The 18,040-nt window shown below is 35.3% G+C and overlaps 3 protein-coding genes and 1 long non-coding RNA gene across 7 annotated transcripts; 2 read left to right on the forward strand and 2 right to left on the reverse strand.

Moving 5' to 3' along the window:
- The first annotated feature begins 948 nt into the window (after positions 1 to 948).
- LOC147533659 (protein PSK SIMULATOR 1-like) lies at positions 949 to 5,110 on the forward strand. Its single transcript, XM_086650053.1, has 12 exons — positions 949 to 1,185; positions 1,808 to 2,115; positions 2,207 to 2,299; positions 2,385 to 2,478; positions 2,674 to 2,767; positions 3,104 to 3,201; positions 3,348 to 3,423; positions 3,564 to 3,670; positions 3,852 to 3,965; positions 4,055 to 4,131; positions 4,256 to 4,300; positions 4,388 to 5,110. The coding sequence occupies exons 1-12, from the start codon at positions 949 to 951 to the stop codon at positions 4,875 to 4,877; spliced, it is 1,833 nt and encodes a 610-aa protein (XP_086506179.1). The 3' UTR covers positions 4,878 to 5,110.
- Positions 5,111 to 7,284: 2,174 nt separating this feature from the next.
- Positions 7,285 to 8,077, reverse strand: LOC147533660 (putative amidase At4g34880). The gene is made up of 2 exons (XM_086646070.1): positions 7,889 to 8,077; positions 7,285 to 7,789 (listed from the first exon to the last, which is right to left on the reverse strand). The coding sequence occupies exons 1-2, from the start codon at positions 8,075 to 8,077 to the stop codon at positions 7,346 to 7,348; spliced, it is 633 nt and encodes a 210-aa protein (XP_086502196.1). The 3' UTR covers positions 7,285 to 7,345.
- A 237-nt stretch (positions 8,078 to 8,314) lies between these two features.
- LOC147533661 (uncharacterized) lies at positions 8,315 to 11,692 on the forward strand. 2 transcript variants are annotated; one of them, XR_015227306.1, is made up of 3 exons: positions 8,325 to 8,550; positions 8,633 to 10,072; positions 11,304 to 11,692. It is a non-coding gene; the product is annotated as an uncharacterized LOC147533661 (long non-coding RNA). The 2 variants fall into 2 exon arrangements; XR_015227305.1 differs by having other exon boundaries at positions 8,315 to 8,550; positions 8,633 to 11,692.
- A 428-nt stretch (positions 11,693 to 12,120) lies between these two features.
- On the reverse strand, positions 12,121 to 16,080 carry LOC147533662 (putative amidase At4g34880). 3 transcript variants are annotated; one of them, XM_086646067.1, is made up of 9 exons: positions 15,700 to 16,080; positions 15,226 to 15,338; positions 14,752 to 14,971; positions 14,280 to 14,500; positions 13,733 to 14,194; positions 13,418 to 13,632; positions 13,094 to 13,333; positions 12,808 to 13,000; positions 12,121 to 12,706 (listed from the first exon to the last, which is right to left on the reverse strand). In XM_086646067.1, the coding sequence occupies exons 4-9, from the start codon at positions 14,316 to 14,318 to the stop codon at positions 12,263 to 12,265; spliced, it is 1,593 nt and encodes a 530-aa protein (XP_086502193.1). In that variant the 5' UTR covers positions 14,319 to 14,500; positions 14,752 to 14,971; positions 15,226 to 15,338; positions 15,700 to 16,080; the 3' UTR covers positions 12,121 to 12,262. The 3 variants fall into 3 exon arrangements, with proteins under 3 accessions (XP_086502193.1, XP_086502195.1, XP_086502194.1); XM_086646069.1 differs by lacking the exons at positions 15,226 to 15,338; positions 15,700 to 16,080 and having other exon boundaries at positions 13,733 to 14,179; positions 14,752 to 14,872; XM_086646068.1 differs by lacking the exons at positions 14,280 to 14,500; positions 14,752 to 14,971; positions 15,226 to 15,338 and having other exon boundaries at positions 13,733 to 14,179; positions 15,700 to 15,817.
- Between the last annotated feature and the right edge of the window lie 1,960 nt (positions 16,081 to 18,040).

Here is an 18,040-nt window from a genome sequence, read left to right on the forward strand (position 1 = left end):
ACCGCGTAGACACAAGATTATTTAGCTCGCTCACATTACATTTTGTTGGAAAGATGTTTGCCCAGACCTAAAAACTACTCGACCAAACGAATATGTGCATAAATGGGTAATTTTGGAACTTACTCATTTAAAATCAACATTGTTAGTTATGCCCACCACCACTTAGTGCAATGGTTGAACACTCCTATATTCCATAAGTAACAAGTTCGATTCTCATGAAATTAAAAATATATAATTTATTAAAATGTAGCACAAATAAGGTAGAATTGAGAATATACAGACTCTCATACCTATAAGATAGCCTTAAGGGTATGCATCTATAGGAGTAAAGGGTCTATAAGACCGGACATATCTTTGTGAGAGTAGTTATTGAGCTTATGGAGTAAAAGAAAAACCTAAAATAGATTTACAATTTATCAAAAAAGGGAAAGAAGAGATAACATTTTTAGTTGTATTTTAGGGAATGTTTTTTTTTTCTTTATTTTTTTTTAATAATAAAATATAAATTTGAATTTTGTAATGGCGTAATGGGAATTTTGACTTGAACAAAGTCGCGGGACAGCTAAGAAAGAGAGTGGTGGTATTGTAAATAAGGTAATGTTGATGGGAAAAGGGTATGATTTTGACATGAAGATAGTCAGACGTTTTTAGAGAGGGAAAGTGGGACCAACTAAATCCTTTCTTCTTTCAAGTACTCTTTCCAAACCTGCGACGACTCTCCCTCCTCCCTCTCTACCTCTCTCTGCATTTTATTGTTTCAAAAACTCATCTCCCTCTCCAAATCAAATTCTTACCTTTTCTGTCTCTATTCTTAAATTTCTCTCTTACCATCCCTCTAAAACTCTCTCTCTCTCTCCTTCCGCCCGCTCCAGGCAGACGATTTATTTTCTCTAAATTTTGGGCTGAATAGGTGGCCGGTGAGATTTTAAGTGAGAAGAAAGAAACATCATGGGAGGAGTTTGTTCTGGTGGAGCAGCTTTAAGAGGTTCAGATGATATAGACTATCCTCAAATACTCAAAGGAAAGAATTGCTTCAATAACTCGTCGTCTAATAACAAGGATTCATTATCTTCCCGCCATTATTCCGACTTTGATGCTTTCCAAAGAAATAACTATGATTGTGTTGGGATGTTATTATGCTCACCTGTACAACCAACTTCTTCCAAGACACTGCCTAAGAACAAGGTAAACTATTCTCCTTCCATTATTATCTTGTCGATAATTTCGATTGAATATATACTAGTTCACATGAAAAAACAATGTTAGTTTGGTTAGGTAGCGACACTTGACCACGGATGCATGGGTGTAGAGTGAACTAGGATTTAGAAACACTAGGTCGTATAATGGACATAGAGTTCGCCAAATGAAAGGAAATCAAAAGTGCAATATCATATACTAAAGTTTTAGCATTCTAAGACTAAGAAGATCGATGGAAGAACGTGAGAAGATTCATGTGGTGTATAGAGAGTGTAAAAACGTGTGTTGACACGTGACAGAATATAGGAGTACTTTGTAGAGTGAATAGATTCATGTGATGGATCCAACATATATGGGCATACAGGTTGATAGGGGGGATCGTGGAGGTGGAATTGTGAGGAATTTTTTTAGCCTTTTAAAGGTAGACCAACAACAATAGTAGATGGGGTATTCGTCCTAGCACCATTCTAGACCGGGTAATTATGGCAAATAGGAAGTCAGTTAATAAACCTTTTGGTCGTAGGCTTGCTTTTTAATGTAATATGTCGTTCTTTAGTAAGATTGTGGTGTGCGTGTATATCTTATTTGGTCACATATGTTGCTTTCTTAGGTACAGCAATCATTCGGCGTAGTTGGTTCGGAGGAGCCTCCAGGAGTTTCAGAAGCACTAGGAAATACCATGTTAAGTTTGAAATGCAACAGCACGTTTGTTTCCGGGACATCATCAAGAGGAAGTGATATATCTATTTTCGCATTTGAGATAGCTTGTACTCTCACAAAAGGTGCAAACATTTTCCGAGCACTTTCAACGGAGAATCTCCGTCTCCTGAAAGAAAAGATTTTACATTCAAATGGAGTTCAACAATTGGTTTCTACTGATATGGTGGAGTTGCTAAGAATTGCTGCAGCAGACAAAAGGTAGCTAGCCAGACTAACTAGTTTTAGAGACTTCTTTGAGTTTTTTGGTTTTATAAGATCATTTGTTTACATGGATATTCGACTTTTACAGGGAGGAGTTCGATAATTTCTTGAAAGAAGTTGTTCGGTTTGGGACTCTTTGTAAAGATCCACAATGGCACAACCTAGGTCTCTATTTTGAAAAGTAAGGTATATACTTGTACCATTTAAAACTTACGCTTTCATTTGCTTAGATCGTGCAGTTCCTCAAGTTCTTGTTGACCTTTCAGATTGCATTCAGATGTTAACACCACGTACAAGACGTCTAAAGAAGATGCAAAAATAATAATGGGCGAACTTCAGACTTTGGCTCAATATAGTTCTGTAAGTAAATCTTCATGAAACCATTCAAATCTACAAGAATTTGTTTATTAGTCAAACTGGTTGAATCATGGAAGAACATTAGCTTACTTTCTGTTCCTCTCTACCAACGGATAGGACTTCCGTCAGGAGTACCGAGTACATGTTTGTAAAACTACACCTTTTCCTAGTCGAGATCTAACTGACTTCTACGTGTAGGAGTTGTACCATGAATTGCACGCACTGGACAAGTTTGAACGAGAATATCAGCGTAAGCTTGAGGAAGTAGAGTCCTCTCAAATCCTTGGGAAAGGTGAAAACTTGTCATCTTCTCTTGTTACTACCTTCTCAAAGATCTGGACATAACATATTTATCGTCATTTTCATTTCGCCAAGCCTTGTCGTTATTAGTAACGTGTAGAATAAAGCAATATGTGATGCCATTTCATTAGTATCACATATATGTTTATCGTTTGAAACTACAAAATCTGCCTTAAGTTCTATTGTAACTTCTTTCACATGCTTTTAAGTCGTGTATTTTCGAATTTTTTTTTTCATAATTTAGAATTACTATGTTTTCTTGGTTTTTTATTATGTTTCCCGTTTCCTATTATATTGTCTTATCTAGCTTGTTGTTTGTGTCTTTTAGGAGATAGTCTCACGATGCTTAAAATGGAGCTTAATCAACAAAAGAAGCTAGTATGGAGTTTGAAAAAGAAATCTCTCTGGTCCAAAAATCTGGATGAGGTATATTTCCATCGGACACTTACATTTTCTTGAATCACTACCAGCATTTTTCTCTTTTCAACAAATCCGATATATTACTCACTTTACTTTGCATCAAAACTAGCTCCCCGGAACGCTAATGTTGCCATTCCATATTTCCACTGTAGGTCATCGAAAAACTTGTTGAAGTTGTTAAATTAATACATCAAGAGATTTCAGAAGCGTTTAATGATAGTGGTATGTGTTAATAAAGAACATATTTTCTCTATTAGAAAAGCAATTTTAAACCCAGCCTAAATTGTCTTTGTTCTGAGATAAGGGAACTACTGAGAATTGCTTTCTTTGAATGGTTTTTCTAACAACAAGGGGTCATACAATGACAGATGACGCTCTAGTTGAGCCGCTTGATAGTCCTCAAAGACTTGGAACATCAGGTCTGGCGTTGCACTATGCAAACATTATCAGTCAGATCGAGGAGATCATGTGTGTTGTGAGTACCACATCTAGTTTCTTTTAATCTTTTGAAAACGATCAAGATTTGATTAGAAAGTCCGTGAGAGACAAAAATCTCGTGACGAATGCATGACCCACATATACAATCTGTTTTAACTTTAAGCAGCTATGCTGTTGTAATTTGGTATTGATATTATGTTTGAAAACCATTTGTTTAGGTCTCTCGACCATATTCACTTCCCCCTAATGCAAGAGACAGGCTATATCATGGATTACCATCAGCTGTTAAGGCAGGGCTTCGATCTCAACTACAAATTGTTCAATCCAAGGAGGTAAAATGCTTGATCCTTTCAGTGTACCAATGAATATCATTTTCTCTCGATTGTTCTTAACTTATATGCCTAAATGTGAATTTCTGCAGCTCACAGAACTCCAAATCAGAGCTGAGATGGAAAAAACTCTCCACTGGCTTATCCCCATAGCTGCAACTACAGCCAAGTAGGTCAAATATGTTTGTTCATTGTTAGTCATTGCCTATATGTGCTAGTGCTAGTTCAGTTTTTACGAAGAGTTTGACCTTTAAGCTTTTGTTGATATATTATCCTTTTGCTGTTTCGCTCAGATCTCATCAAGGTTTTGGAACAGTTGGAGAGTGGGCAACTTCATGGTAAGTTCTCACCGCTATTCTCGTGTCTCTTTTCATTCATAAAATTTTCAGCCAATTTCTTATCGTATTGGATCCCAACTGTCACAGTAAATCGTTGAACTGGAAATCTGCACAAAATAACTATATCCGTCTTCAAACACTCTATCACGCTGACAAGAAGAAGACAGAATCTTACATCCTTGAACTTGTGGCGTTGCTACACTATTTAATGAGCCAGCTCAGACAAAAATACTATGGTTTGAAGCCAATAGTACCTGGTCGACCCCTAAAGCGCAAGGAGTTGGTCTTGCAATTAGAAGTCCAACCAAAACAACCTAAAGCGGAATCAAGTGAAACTGCCAATCATATACTTAAGCTTTCTCAAGTAGATCAAGAACTATCTGAAGAAGTACGCTCAAGAAGATCAAACCCGGGAACAAGTAAAAGTCGGGAGTTATCATTAGGCAAGGAAAAGATAGAGACAGTTGAAGAATTGAGTTCGAGAAGGTGCGGCAGTAGTACTTCAATCAGGGAGGACGGAAGGACTACCGACAAGGTGGATATAGCCGATAGATTCGAAAAAACATCACCAAATTAAGTTTTATTTCTTTTATCTAATTCATCCTTTTTCTCTATTGTATTTCTTTTCTATATGTCAATATATAAGTATGTGTATATGTTTACGTATACTATGGGGAAGGGGGGGTCATGTAATTCATATAATAATTTGGGTGTTTATTTTTTTCGTTACAGAAGAGTTATGTGATTTAAAGACAATCTCTGATGATGAAGTTTACTGAGCAGATCTAGTCACGGAAATAAAAATTTATCGAAGAAGAACCCGTATTTTAGGGTTTGTTTTGACCTAATGGATGTGTCAAATTCATTTTCAATTTGTTTGAATAACCTACTAAATGATTTGAAATAGTTTAAGATATTGAATTGGTTAGGCCTGCTTCAATTCATTCTAAACTGCTACATATTTCTCAACTGCTCCTACTTTTGTTTTTTTAATATTTGAAAAGAGACCATATTTTGATCCTTATATAAACCTTTCATGGACTTCTCTTTCTCCATCCCCTCCTAAATCTTCATCTATTTCTCTCTTTCTTTCTCTCAACCAAGAAATGGGGAGCTTGATCATGACAACTCCTAAAAAAGAGCTTCTTATGATCCTTGTTAACATATTCTTTCTCTCTTATTTTTCTCTCCTCTCTCAAGGTCTAGCTCCTGCTGGAACAATAGAGAGGATAACAAAACAACAACTCCTAACAAGTATTCCACCAAATCATGAACCAACACCAACTGGTTCATCTCAATTATTCCTAACTTCTCCTTCGGGGAAATACGCGGCTTTCCTCATACGTCGTGAGACTTCTATAGGTGCAGGTGGGTTCGGTTCCGATTTCTGTTATATTCAAATTCAAGAATCTAGTAAAAGTGTGTGGGAATCAGAATGCACCCCAGTAAGCAATGTTAATTCATGTAACTTACTATTTAGTGATGGAGGTCTTGAGATATTTGATGGAAGTAGGTCAGCTTGGGATGGAGATGTTGATGGTGAGAATTTAGAAACATTGGAGTTATTAGATAAGGGTGATATGACTGTAAGAGATAAATATGGGAACCAAGTTTGGAAAGCGAGCGATAATCCACTCTCTAATCAAAATTGTGGTTCCATTGGTTCACCAGGACTATCTCCTGTTCTACCACATTTTGCTGGTCCAATTCATGGTGGTAGAGGTCCATTCGGACAGCCGATTGCTCCAGTTGTAAACACTGCTCTAGCTAATCAAGTACAGGACAACAGAGTAGCATCCGGACCATCGGACCCTACTGCAGTGAAAGGTAATGATATAGCACAACCCCAGGAAGAACAGAAGACGACAACAGTGCCCGACCCATTGGGTTCTGGTGCAGCGTTAGGCGATGAAGGACTACAACAACCTCAGCAAGAACCAAACGCCACAACAGTGCCCGGCCCGTTGGGCTCTACTGCAGAGGTAGGTGATGAAGGAGTAGAACAACCTAATGACCAAGATCAATTAGGTGCTCCGGCAGAAGGACCAGTTGCTGATGCACAACAACAACAAGGTCAACTGGGTGGTGATCTGACACAGGGTTTAGATGGTAGTCAGCCTGGTTTATCATCAGCAGGACTAAACCAACCTGCTGCAAATCTGAATCAACAATTTGGAGGGGGAGTTACTCAGAAACATCAACCACTGCTAGATAATATACCATTTGATAGTGGGTCTTTGATTGGGGAGAATGCTTTCAAATTTGGGGTTGCTGCAGTTTTTACTACTGTTTTGACTTCTCTTGGGGTTCTCTTCTAACTCTTTACTTCTCTCTCTCTCTCTCTCTTTACTTCTCTCTCTCTCTCTCTCTCTCTCTCTCTCTCTCTCTCCATTTGCTTATGCTTTTGTGTTCTGTTACTCATTGTGATTTTTAATTTATGAAATGGTGTAAATTTAAGGTTTATATAATCAATTAATGATATTGTCCCCGCTTTTGGCCCCCAGATTTGTTTTTGATGAAGGCTCCACGAGTCCACGCAAAAGTCCTCGCTACTTACCAAGTTCAGGCATACACCTATAGCCCATGCTCCGAACACTAGCGAGCGATGTGGGGCTATCACAATTTATGGTCACTAATGATATCACAACAGATACACAACGAAGAACATCAAAACTCTAAATACGTAAGGAGAAAATCCCAAACTAACCACCAATTTGCCGTGCCCAAGAGTCATTGTGTCGGAATCAATCAGCCTGACTTGGGCCAAGTAGCATTTCGGTTTGAATATATATGTTTCCCAAGTACACCCAAGAACAGCCGAATTGGTAAAGAATTAAAATCCAATCCGATGCATCCCGCTGAAGGTTGTTAAGCCTAAAGTAGGTAAATGGTGGGTCGAAATACTAAAAATCAGCATGAAAAGATATTAAAATCAGCATGTACTCAAAATTCATATGTTTCTATTTTCACAACCGTGTAATGTATGAGAATATAAAGCACTATAGTTCGAATAACTCCCATATAACAAAGACACGACCCAAAGTACTAAAACTTGAATACTTTCTTTACAACATAATCTTTGAATTTCTTCACAGGCTTCATATAATCTTTAAGTTTCTTCATAGGATTCTTCTTCTTAGTTATTGGAGGCTCTGGTGGCTTCCTAAACTTGGTTGCTTGTTCAAATGCATAGGCAATCTCAATCAGTTTAGGTTCAGATCCTTTGAGTCCACTGAATGAGATCCCAAAAGGGATGTTATCGTTAAACCCGGCAGGCACATTGATTCTAGGGTACCCTCCAATTGCTAATATGTTTGTAAGACAAAACTCTGGAATCACGACAGCATCAAGCTTTTCGTCAAACATCAGTTTCTCAAATACTTGATCAACTCTTTTCAACTTACTCAATGCTTCATAATATTCGCTATCTTGTGGGTTTGTATCATCTGCTAAGAGAAAAGCATCTTGGCCATATTCTTTAAGTTTTTCCTACAAAAAAAGACCGATCAGTTCGTTGCGTTTATATATTAACAAACTAAAGTTGTTCTTCTAATAAAGAGTTCCGACGAGTTTCTTGAAAAGACTTACTTCTTTAACAGCTTTATTGAAGGCAATGATTTCAGATAATGTTTTGACATTTGACTCGACCAAATTAGACAAGTAATTGTTTAGATCACGCTTCAACTCGTACCGAACAGCTACCACTTCGTTATAAACCATATCCCTTAAGAATGTTTCGTATTCAGGTATCTCAATGGGTATAATGGAAGCTCCCATATTGCTTAACAGACAAAGAAACATCATTGGTAAATGTTTCGTATTCATAATCACACATAGGCCTTGTCTCAAATATTATATATGTACATATAATATCTATATAATAAAATAGGTGGATGGGTGCTGACCGGGACAAACACCTGGATAAATCCAGCCGTTCAATCCACGTCAGCACTCTCATCCACCACCGGATTGAGTGACTCATTGCTATAAACCATTGGATTCCTATTAAGAGACACATCTTCTCAAGGGACACATCTGGTCAAAGGACATCATTGGGTGTCCTCTCCTTCTGAACGGACATACCTTCTCGGATCCCGGTCATAAAACGATTTCTTCTTCTTCATCCTTCCCTAAATCTTCATCCATCTCCAAATCTTCATGGCAGAAAAAAATTCTCAGATCTTAAGCTTTCCCATGCTGAAATTTCTGCATATATCTTCACTGAAGAAACCACTTTTTCGTAAATCTGGGTAAATCACTCCTCAGTTTCTTTCAATCTTCAACTTCAATCTTTGGGTTTTAGAGAATTTAATTTCTAAATATTCATGACAGAAATCTTCACAAGAAATAATCTCTCAAAAGAGTCAAGCTTCTCAAGGTAGGAAATTACTCCCCATCTTTCGTCTGCCTCTCTAAGATATGGGTAAATATATCTCCAATTTCCATCAATCTTTAACTTCAATATGTGGGGGTAATTTATCAGGCAAGATATTTGATGAACAAATCCAATCTGTAAGCAAAAATTCCTTCATGCTCTCTCATTAATTAGTCCCTCCAATCAAGTTCTCCACAAAATTGTTGTTTTTTAATTTTTGGCTCTCTGCTACCTAAATTTTGGACTTCCATAAGGTTTTCGGTTCATAGATTGGTCGTTTTATGATTTGATTTGATTTGCTTGCTTACTTGATTAGTTGATGATATTAGGGTTTAGGGTTAGGTATTTAGTATCCATATACTCAAGAGTTGAAACTTTTATTGTGCACCATTCAACCGAAAATTCACTCTCCTGGGTGTCCATGCCAATACCAACAAACTTATCTACCTATTGACAACAGTTTCAGTTCCGGATGCATCTAAAGGGCGTCGTGGATGATGCACTCATACTTGAATTTTTGTAGTTTTTAATCGTATGCATTGGTTCCGCATTTACGTTTCTATGTCTTTACTATATATATTTCCTTGAAGTAATGAATCAATTTAACTCTTTTTTGCTATATTCTTCCTGTAATTAACGCATTAATTTAGTATAATAGATTGTAAGTTTATGTGAGTTTTTCGTCACAGTATCCACGCTCCTTCTTTACCTTTTATTCTAAGTTTACGTCAGTTTTTGGTTTATGAATACCTCCTTGCTGTTGCATTTGAACAAATACTCGTAGAGGTTAGTACCGCATTCTTTTCTTTTCCTTTCAAACACTCCATTGAAAATCCTTATTTAAGGTTTGAGATGAGAAATGCCTTTTTTTTTGTTGAAAGAGATGAGAAATGCTTTGACCAACCATGAATCAGAAATTTCCCGTAAGTATCTCCATGGTTGTCTCTCTCATGAACTGTCTATATCTTCCGTAACATATACCTCTGTTTGTATCTTCTCTATGTTTAAGAACTTAGGATTTTGATTTGGGGTTATGGATTAATTAATTTAGGGCTTCAAAACCGAACCACTGCTGGCAGGTATGTGTCCCTCCTTACCTCATTTTGTAACTAATCAATTTAGGGTTTCGAATAGGAAGTCCATCTTCTCACATTTGTTTCTATCATTTACGATTTTGTAGTTTACATCTATGTAGTATGTAAATTTAGCTCTTCGCTTGTGTTTTTACTCCATCGCTTCAATAATATTGTATTTCTGTATATATGTGTAGGGTTTATGACTAACTGGGGTAGAATCGAAAAATGCTTCACATCTCCATGAGAATTTCTAGAAATCGTATCACGTATCACCCTTGTGTTCTTTATCCATCTCAAATTTTTTTGCTTACCTAATCAAAGGTGCTTCTCTTTCCAATTCTTCAAGCTTTTTAAAATCTAACTGATTTGATCGGAGTTCTTATATGTGTGCCCTTTCATTCTCTGAATTGAAGCAAAATTTACATCTGATTGTTTACTTTCAATCTTTCAGTTTAGATTGTTATGTTCATTTACTCAACCATAAAAATAGTGCACAATGGTTTAACTGTCCACAGTGATGCGATTTAGTGTTTTTGCTGAAGAAAACACTAAACCATATATTTCTGAATGACACTTAAATTGAAACATTAGCTTGGAAGATCAGGATTCTCTTACAAATCAATTTCTCTGAAATTGGATTAATGATAGAAATGAATATATAGGTGCATTGATTTCTATATCCATGTGAGATTTTATCTTCCAAATCCAATTTTAGTTTTGATTGATTTTACTGTTCTTGGTCAGTTTTGATTGTGTTTAAGGTTAGGATTTTCTTTTTAAAATCGAAAAGATCTGTTTCATTCATCTTTTTCAATTTTGTTTTATGGAGAACATGTGAGACTTCACGTTGACATTATTTCCATGAACAATTGTCAATTTCTTTGCTTTATCAATGTAATCTAATGAAATTTGATCTCCAATGCGTTTTGGTTGTTAATACTTTTACTTCTTTTAATGTTTTGCTTTTGAGAAACCTTGCTTCAGTGAGTTTATGGTGTTTGTTACTCTTATAATGTAGTTGAGTTGAAAATAGCATAGTCAGGTGGATTTGTGGAGAGATTGGTAAGCGATTTTTGCTAACCATTATCTTAGTTTAAAGATAGATGAATGTTTGTTACTCTTATATAGAGTTTCGTCATGTGAGTTCTTGGATGCTACACTATTTTGAGTTTAAAGTTTAAGTGATCAACCACACACATTGTAATCGAGCAAACGACCAGTGTTTAGACTTTCTTTCGTAGACTTGATATTTCATATTTATTTGCTCACCAAAAGAGGCTGGCTGTTCGCATCAGAATATGATTCAACCAGAGAGTTTTTTTGGTTGCGAGACAAGAAATTACGCCCTCAGGCTGTACTATACACTTTGTAACATTTGATCCCACTTAATCACCAATAGAGGTTGGTTGTTTTTTTTTTTTTGAAAGGAATAGAGGTTGGTTGTTGGTATAAAAATATGATTCAATGAAAGAGTTTTTTTTATGTTTAAATCAGTATAATATGTTAAAAAGATATGAAATCATTTGAAAAGGTTTTTTTGCTTCCATTTCAGATCTTGAAGATGTTTGCTTCCAAGCCTCGGACAGAGAAAAAGAACTCTGACACCCTCTGATTCTGCAACTACTCCATTTCATTTGTTTCAAAGGAGGCAATCCAGTTTTAAATCAACGAAGACATGAAAAGAGTTTAGTTTTTCGGATACATCGACGGAGATTAGTGGTATAATTTCTCTGCCATTGGGTGAGTCTGTTATTTTTGTGTACTTAGTTAGTTAGAACGTAAGAGTCGGAAAAGGATGTCAGTTGACGATATCCTTTTGTTCAATTTTATGTAAAAGAAATACAGTTTTCCAGAACTTCATGTAAATTTTGTGTAGAATATGCATCGGTTTATCAGAAAATTGTACATTCCTTAATAGAATAAATCGTCCAATATCATTTACCTGTAGGTTCCATTTCAGATTATATTGTGAAACTCAAATTAATAATCGCAGGCTAGAAGTGAATTTCTAATATCTTGGGTTGCTACATCATACAAAGTGCTCTACAAGAGCATCCGTGCCGGAGGCACGGGCTATACCCTAGTCTTATTAAAGTTTGATTTGCATAATATTTGCTCATACTATTGTTTCAATAACAAAATTAGATTTCCAAGCATGGGATCTGGAAATCTAATCGTGGGCAGTCAGTTGCTTCTATAAATAAGATGTGCTAAGTAGCATTTCGGTTTGAATATATATGTTTTCCCCGAATAGGTAAAGAATTAAAATCCAATCCGATGCATCCCGCTGAAGGTTGTTAAGCCTAAAGTAGGTAAATGGTGGGTCGAAATATCGATTCATATCTCTGGTTTAAACTGAGTTTAGTTGATGAAGAGTGAAAAGATATTAAAATCAAAATCAGTATGTACTCAAAATTCATATGTTTCTATTTTATTAACCGTGTAATGTATGAGAATATAAAGCACTATAGTTCGAATAACTCCCATATAACAAAGACACGACCCAAAGTACTAAAACTTGAATACTTTCTTTACAACATAATCTTTGAATTTCTTCACAGGCTTCATATAATCTTTAAGTTTCTTCATAGGATTCTTCTTCTTAGTTATTGGAGGCTCTGGTGGCTTCCTAAACTTGGTTGCTTGTTCAAATGCATAGGCAATCTCAATCAGTACAGGTTCAGATCCTTTGAGTCCACTGAATGAGATCCCGAAAGGGATGTTATCGTTAAACCCGGCAGGCACATTGATTCTAGGGTACCCTCCAATTCCTAATATGTTTGTAAGACGAAATTCCGGAATCACCACCGCGTCAAGCTTTTCGTCAACCATCAGCTTCTCAAAAACTTGATCAACTCTTCTCAACTGATTCAATGCTTCAAAATACTCCCTATCATGTAGGTTTGTATCCACCGCTGAGAGAAAAGTATTTTGCCCATATTCTCTAACTTTTTCCTACAAAAAAAAAGGCCAATCAATTCGTTTCGTATAAATATTAACAAACTAAACATGTTCTTTTAATGAAGAGTTCTGACAAGTTTCTTGAAAAGACTTACTTCTTTATTAGCTTTGTTGAAGTCAATGATATCAGATAATGTTCTGACATTCGACTCAACCAAATTAGACAAGTAATCGTTGAGATCACGCTTCAACTCGTATCCAATAGCTACCACTTCGTTATAAGTCATATCTTTTAAGAATGTTTCGTATTCAGGTATCTCAATGGGTATAATGGCAGCTCCCATATTGCTTATCAGACAAAGAAACATCATGTGTAAATTTAATCAGCTAAAGGGTTTAGTAATTGCTGATAAAGAGTTTTATTAGTAAACTTTCATTTACCTCAAAGTAATAAGAGATTGCTGATAAAGAGTTTCAATCGGAGAAGCATAATAATGGTGCCTGCAGTAATGCCATAAGTTTCCTATCCACTTGCCAGCGAGTCCATCTCCTTTCAAGAATTGCTTGTATCCATCTTCTGGAATAAATCGTGATACTTCCTTCGTAAGTCCGTCCTTAGGGTCATTACCAACGATTGCATCCAATACATGCACGGCATCAGATACTGTCCTTCCTATGGGACTGTAAATGAGTTGGATTAGGTGACTTAGGTCATTCAACAACATACACCAGAGACATACAGAGGAGAGAGCGAGAGAAACTTACCCAACACTATCTTGTCTAAGACTGATAGGAATAACCCCAGACCTACTTGTGAGACCCACAGTTGGTTTAATACCCACAACACAATTAAGGCAGGCCGGGTTCGTTATTGAGCCAACAGTATCAGTTCCAAGAGAAACCATGACTAGGTTTGCAGCAACACTAACTGCAGAACCAGAGCTTGAACCACCAGGTGATTTCTTAGGCGCATATGGGTTCTGATTAAAATTGTTGAAGAAAGATAATATACATAAGTATTTAGACATTGTCATGAGAATCATGACTGAAAAAATAGAAAAAAAGTCAAGAATCACTCACTTTAACAGTACCACCTCTAGCACTCCAACCATCAGGACAATTCATCGATCTCGAAAGACACCATTCACTGAGATTCGCTTTGCCTAAAATAATGGCCCCGGCTTCTTTTAACTTTTGAACAACTCTAGCATCTTCACGAACAACCGAATGAACCAGAGCAAGAGAACCAGATGTGGTTTGGAGTTTGTCTTTCGTAGCAATGTTATCTTTCAACAAAATTGGAATCCCTTGAAGCATTCTTGATTCCCCGCTGGAGCTTCCAACTCCAAGATTTCGATTCTTATCGGCATCTTCAGCTTCTTGAATAGCATCTTGATTTACTTCAATTACTGCACGGAGATCTTTATGCAATTCAATGGAAGTTAAGTAATGCTTGACTAGTTCTGTCGATGTTAGTTCTCCTTGTTGAAAAGCTAATTGAATTTCCTCAATGGTGGCTTCTTCGATCTGCAGGAAACCCACCTACATAATCAAAATCACAAATAGATTTGATTTTGATGGTAATCAAGAAAAAAGAAGAACAAGTGATAAGAACACAAAGACTAACCTGAAAATTATTGGATTGACCAGTTTCTGAAGTATCCATTATATCTAAACACCAATCTCTATTTTGATTAACTTTGCTTGATATTGTTCTTGAGAACACTGATTCAGTTGAGAATCTGAATCTCTATTTTGATTAACTTTCCTTGATTTCTTAATGGTCTGAATCGCGTGACTCGAAAATATCAAAAAACCTTCACTCAAAGACTAACCTGAAAATTATATCTAAAATACAAAATACATAATCAAAATATCAAAATACATAATCAAAATATCAAAATACATAATCAAAATCACAGATAGATTTGATTTTGATTTTGATTTTGATTTTGATGGTAATCAAAATACATAATCATAATCAAAATACATAATATCAAAATACATAATCAAAATACATAATCAAAATCACAGATAGATTTGATTTTGATGGTAATCAAGAAAAAAGAAGAAGAAGTGATAAGAACACAAAGACTAACCTGAAAATTATTGGATTGACCAGTTTGAAGTATCCATTATATCTAAACACCAATCTCTATTTTGATTAACTTTCCTTGATATTGTTCTTGAGAACACTGATTCAGTTGAGAATCTGAATCTCTATTTTGATTAACTTTCCTTGATTTCTTAATGGTCTGAATCGCGTGACTCGAAAATATCAAAAAAACCTTCACTCAAAGACTAACCTGAAAATTATATCTAAAATACAAAATACATAATCAAAATATCAAAATACATAATCAAAATACATAATATCAAAATACATAATCAAAATCACAGATAGATTTGATTTTGATTTTGATTTTGATTTTGATGGTAATCAAAATACATAATATCAAAATACATAATATCAAAATACATAATCAAAATACATAATCAAAATCACAGATAGATTTGATTTTGATGGTAATCAAGAAAAAAGAAGAAGAAGTGATAAGAACACAAAGACTAACCTGAAAATTATTGGATTGACCAGTTTGAAGTATCCATTATATCTAAACACCAATCTCTATTTTGATTAACTTTCCTTGATATTGTTCTTGAGAACACTGATTCAGTTGAGAATCTGAATCTCTATTTTGATTAACTTTCCTTGATTTCTTAATGGTCTGAATCGCGTGACTCGAAAATATCAAAAAAACCTTCACTCAAAGACTAACCTGAAAATTATATCTAAAATACAAAATACATAATCAAAATATCAAAATACATAATCAAAATACATAATATCAAAATACATAATCAAAATCACAGATAGATTTGATTTTGATTTTGATTTTGATTTTGATGGTAATCAAAATACATAATATCAAAATACATAATATCAAAATACATAATCAAAATACATAATCAAAATCACAGATAGATTTGATTTTGATGGTAATCAAGAAAAAAGAAGAAGAAGTGATAAGAACACAAAGACTAACCTGAAAATTATTGGATTGACCAGTTTCTGAAGTATCCATTATATCTAAACACCAATCTCTATTTTGATTAACTTTCCTTGATATTGTTCTTGAGAACACTGATTCAGTTGAGAATCTGAATCTGCCAAGAAATGGAAACCAACGATCAGGATTTTGTTGATTTCTTAATGGTCAAGATTAGGAAGCAAGAATTGGCAGTTATGCAACCAATTGGTAACTATTTAATTTGTTGAGATAACCCTAATGAACATAACTAATAACTCCTTCTTTTTCTTGATCCGGTACTACGGCTTGTACTTTGGTAAGTTGTCTCATCTTATTGGGCTATGATACCACGGAGGTATACCTATCTATTTTTAGTTGACCTTATCAATTATCATTAATTTTGAAGGGCAAAAAGCAAATTAGGAGTCAATGGTTAGATTTGGATCTCATAAATTAAATTATCAAATTTGTTGAAGTTAAAATAAGAAAACATATGATGTCCGTATTTTTTTCACTATCTAAATATGTCTCATCTGTGTCTGAATCGTGTGACTCAAAAATGTCAAAAAACCTTCACTCAAGCGAGTCAGCCATTAAAAGTTGGGAAAAAAAATGATATTGTATAGATTAACTAGGCTTAATTCATAACTCGATTTTTTTTTGAAGTTAAACTACAAATGAAATATGCCTAAGCCCTAAGTCCCGACAAACTTATTATTTATAAGTTTAATTATCATGGATTCTACTTCCTAGTTCGAATTAAATTTTATATTTGGGTCTTCATTTGACGGCACAAAGTGTTGACATATAAAGAGGCCTAAAGCCCGACATACTTGTTATATATACTTTTATTAATCCAAATTCAATAATTATGGATTCCAATTCTTGCGGGAATCAAATCTGGGACCTAGTATTTTAGAGTTTATGCTTTTGTGTTCTGTTACTCGTTGTGGTTTTAATTTATGAAATGGTGTAAGTTTAAGGTTTATATAATTGGGTGGAGGGAGGGGCCAAAAGCACCCGCCCGAAGTGTTGCGGGCACCCAAATTGAACCTGAGACATCTCACCATTTGTGCTTTTTTTTAATAAGATGATTTAATATTAAAAGAAAAGCGCAAACAAATTATCACATTAGCCCCTAAATAGGAGAGATCGAAGAGAAAAAAAGAAAAAGACCCAAAGGGACAGGCGACAAACCTACCTGGCCCTATGGAGACATAAAGATTTTCAACGTCAATATAAACGCATCCCACCCTACAACCAAATTTGTAAAAGAAAGAGAGCGAGCCCACTTAAAATTTCTACTCCATTGGAAAATAAGACATTTAGCCGCGAAGTATAAAGAGTCTAGGGAACGCCTCTTGTCCCTAAAGATGATTTTGTTCCTTCCTAACCATACAGCCAAACGATCGCCTTAGGGATTAAGTTCACTATAGCTCTCTTATGCTTTGACCGGGTGCCTACAGCAGTTTGGGCGGTGCTTTTAGCCGTACCCTTGGGTGGATGACATGAAATCAATTTTATGAGTTTCTTTATGAAGTTTTGCTATAAAGCTACCTTTTGGAGTTCAAGAGAAGCCCATGAAAGAAAGGCTTGGCCCGGATTCACACCAGAGACCTTTAGTGTGGTGATTGACATGATAACCAACTATACCATGAATCATATGGTTTTCAACAACAATATTCAAACCTAAATTCCGGATATTATCTAGAAGGGTTTTAGCTATTTGAACAAAAATAATATTTAGTAAAGATAAAAAAATGAATACAACAAAAATTTCATAGTTACTACTGAGTTCAAAATATTTAGAAAGATTATAAAAGTAAGAATGACTCATACTTTAGAAAGAATTTTTCAGGATATTTTTGACAAGACTCGTACTTTTAAAATTCTACATAGCTCCACTTTTAAAACAGTAATTACGATCGAAACAACTCTCCATGTTAAAAATGAGTACTTGAATTTCTTATTAATGTATTCTTGAGTTTCATTAATGGAGTTGAACAACTTGGGGCATGGGCTCCGGCAAAGTAGCATTACTCTTTGAATATATTTTTTCACCTTACAACCCAAAAACTGGAAAATTGGTAAAGGGGATTAAAATCCAATCCGATGCATCCCACTTTGTGAAAGCTAAAGAATGTTAATGGTCATCCAACTCAAAATCAATTGGGAATGAGTGGAGAGGACCTTTACATTATATTTTTGGTTGCTAGTTACCCCTTCTCCTATGTGAGACTATTCTCACATAAATATCCACTCGTCTTTTAGGCTGAGATTATTAGTTGATGAAGAAGGGAAAGAGACAAACACCAAAAAGTTCATATGTTTCTCTGTTTCTATTTTCTTTATTGTG

The sequence above is a fragment of the Eschscholzia californica genome, unplaced genomic scaffold (genome assembly GCF_041429995.1).
Source record: "Eschscholzia californica isolate CP2 unplaced genomic scaffold, dmEscCali1.0.p SCAF_6, whole genome shotgun sequence".
NCBI classification, from domain to species: Eukaryota; Viridiplantae; Streptophyta; class Magnoliopsida; order Ranunculales; family Papaveraceae; genus Eschscholzia; species Eschscholzia californica.

What these genes read in the sequence shown, in the direction of transcription:
- LOC147533660 (XM_086646070.1), bottom strand. Translation starts at nt 8,077, where the DNA reads ATGGGAGCTTCCATTATACCCATTGAGATACCTGAATACGAAACATTC. An exon ending in TCAATAAAGCTGTTAAAGAA is followed by an intron (nt 7,790 to 7,888) that starts GTAAGTCTTTTC and finishes CTTTTTTTGTAG; the next exon opens with GAAAAACTTAAAGAATATGG.
- LOC147533662 (XM_086646067.1), bottom strand. Translation starts at nt 14,318, where the DNA reads ATGGATACTTCAGAAACTGGTCAATCCAATAATTTTCAG. An exon ending in CTAGAGGTGGTACTGTTAAA is followed by an intron (nt 13,633 to 13,732) that starts GTGAGTGATTCT and finishes AATTTTAATCAG; the next exon opens with AACCCATATGCGCCTAAGAA. An exon ending in CTTAGACAAGATAGTGTTGG is followed by an intron (nt 13,334 to 13,417) that starts GTAAGTTTCTCT and finishes ACTCATTTACAG; the next exon opens with TCCCATAGGAAGGACAGTAT.
- LOC147533659 (XM_086650053.1), top strand. Translation starts at nt 949, where the DNA reads ATGGGAGGAGTTTGTTCTGGTGGAGCAGCTTTAAGAGGTTCAGATGAT. An exon ending in AGACACTGCCTAAGAACAAG is followed by an intron (nt 1,186 to 1,807) that starts GTAAACTATTCT and finishes TTGCTTTCTTAG; the next exon opens with GTACAGCAATCATTCGGCGT. An exon ending in CTCTCAAATCCTTGGGAAAG is followed by an intron (nt 2,768 to 3,103) that starts GTGAAAACTTGT and finishes TGTGTCTTTTAG; the next exon opens with GAGATAGTCTCACGATGCTT.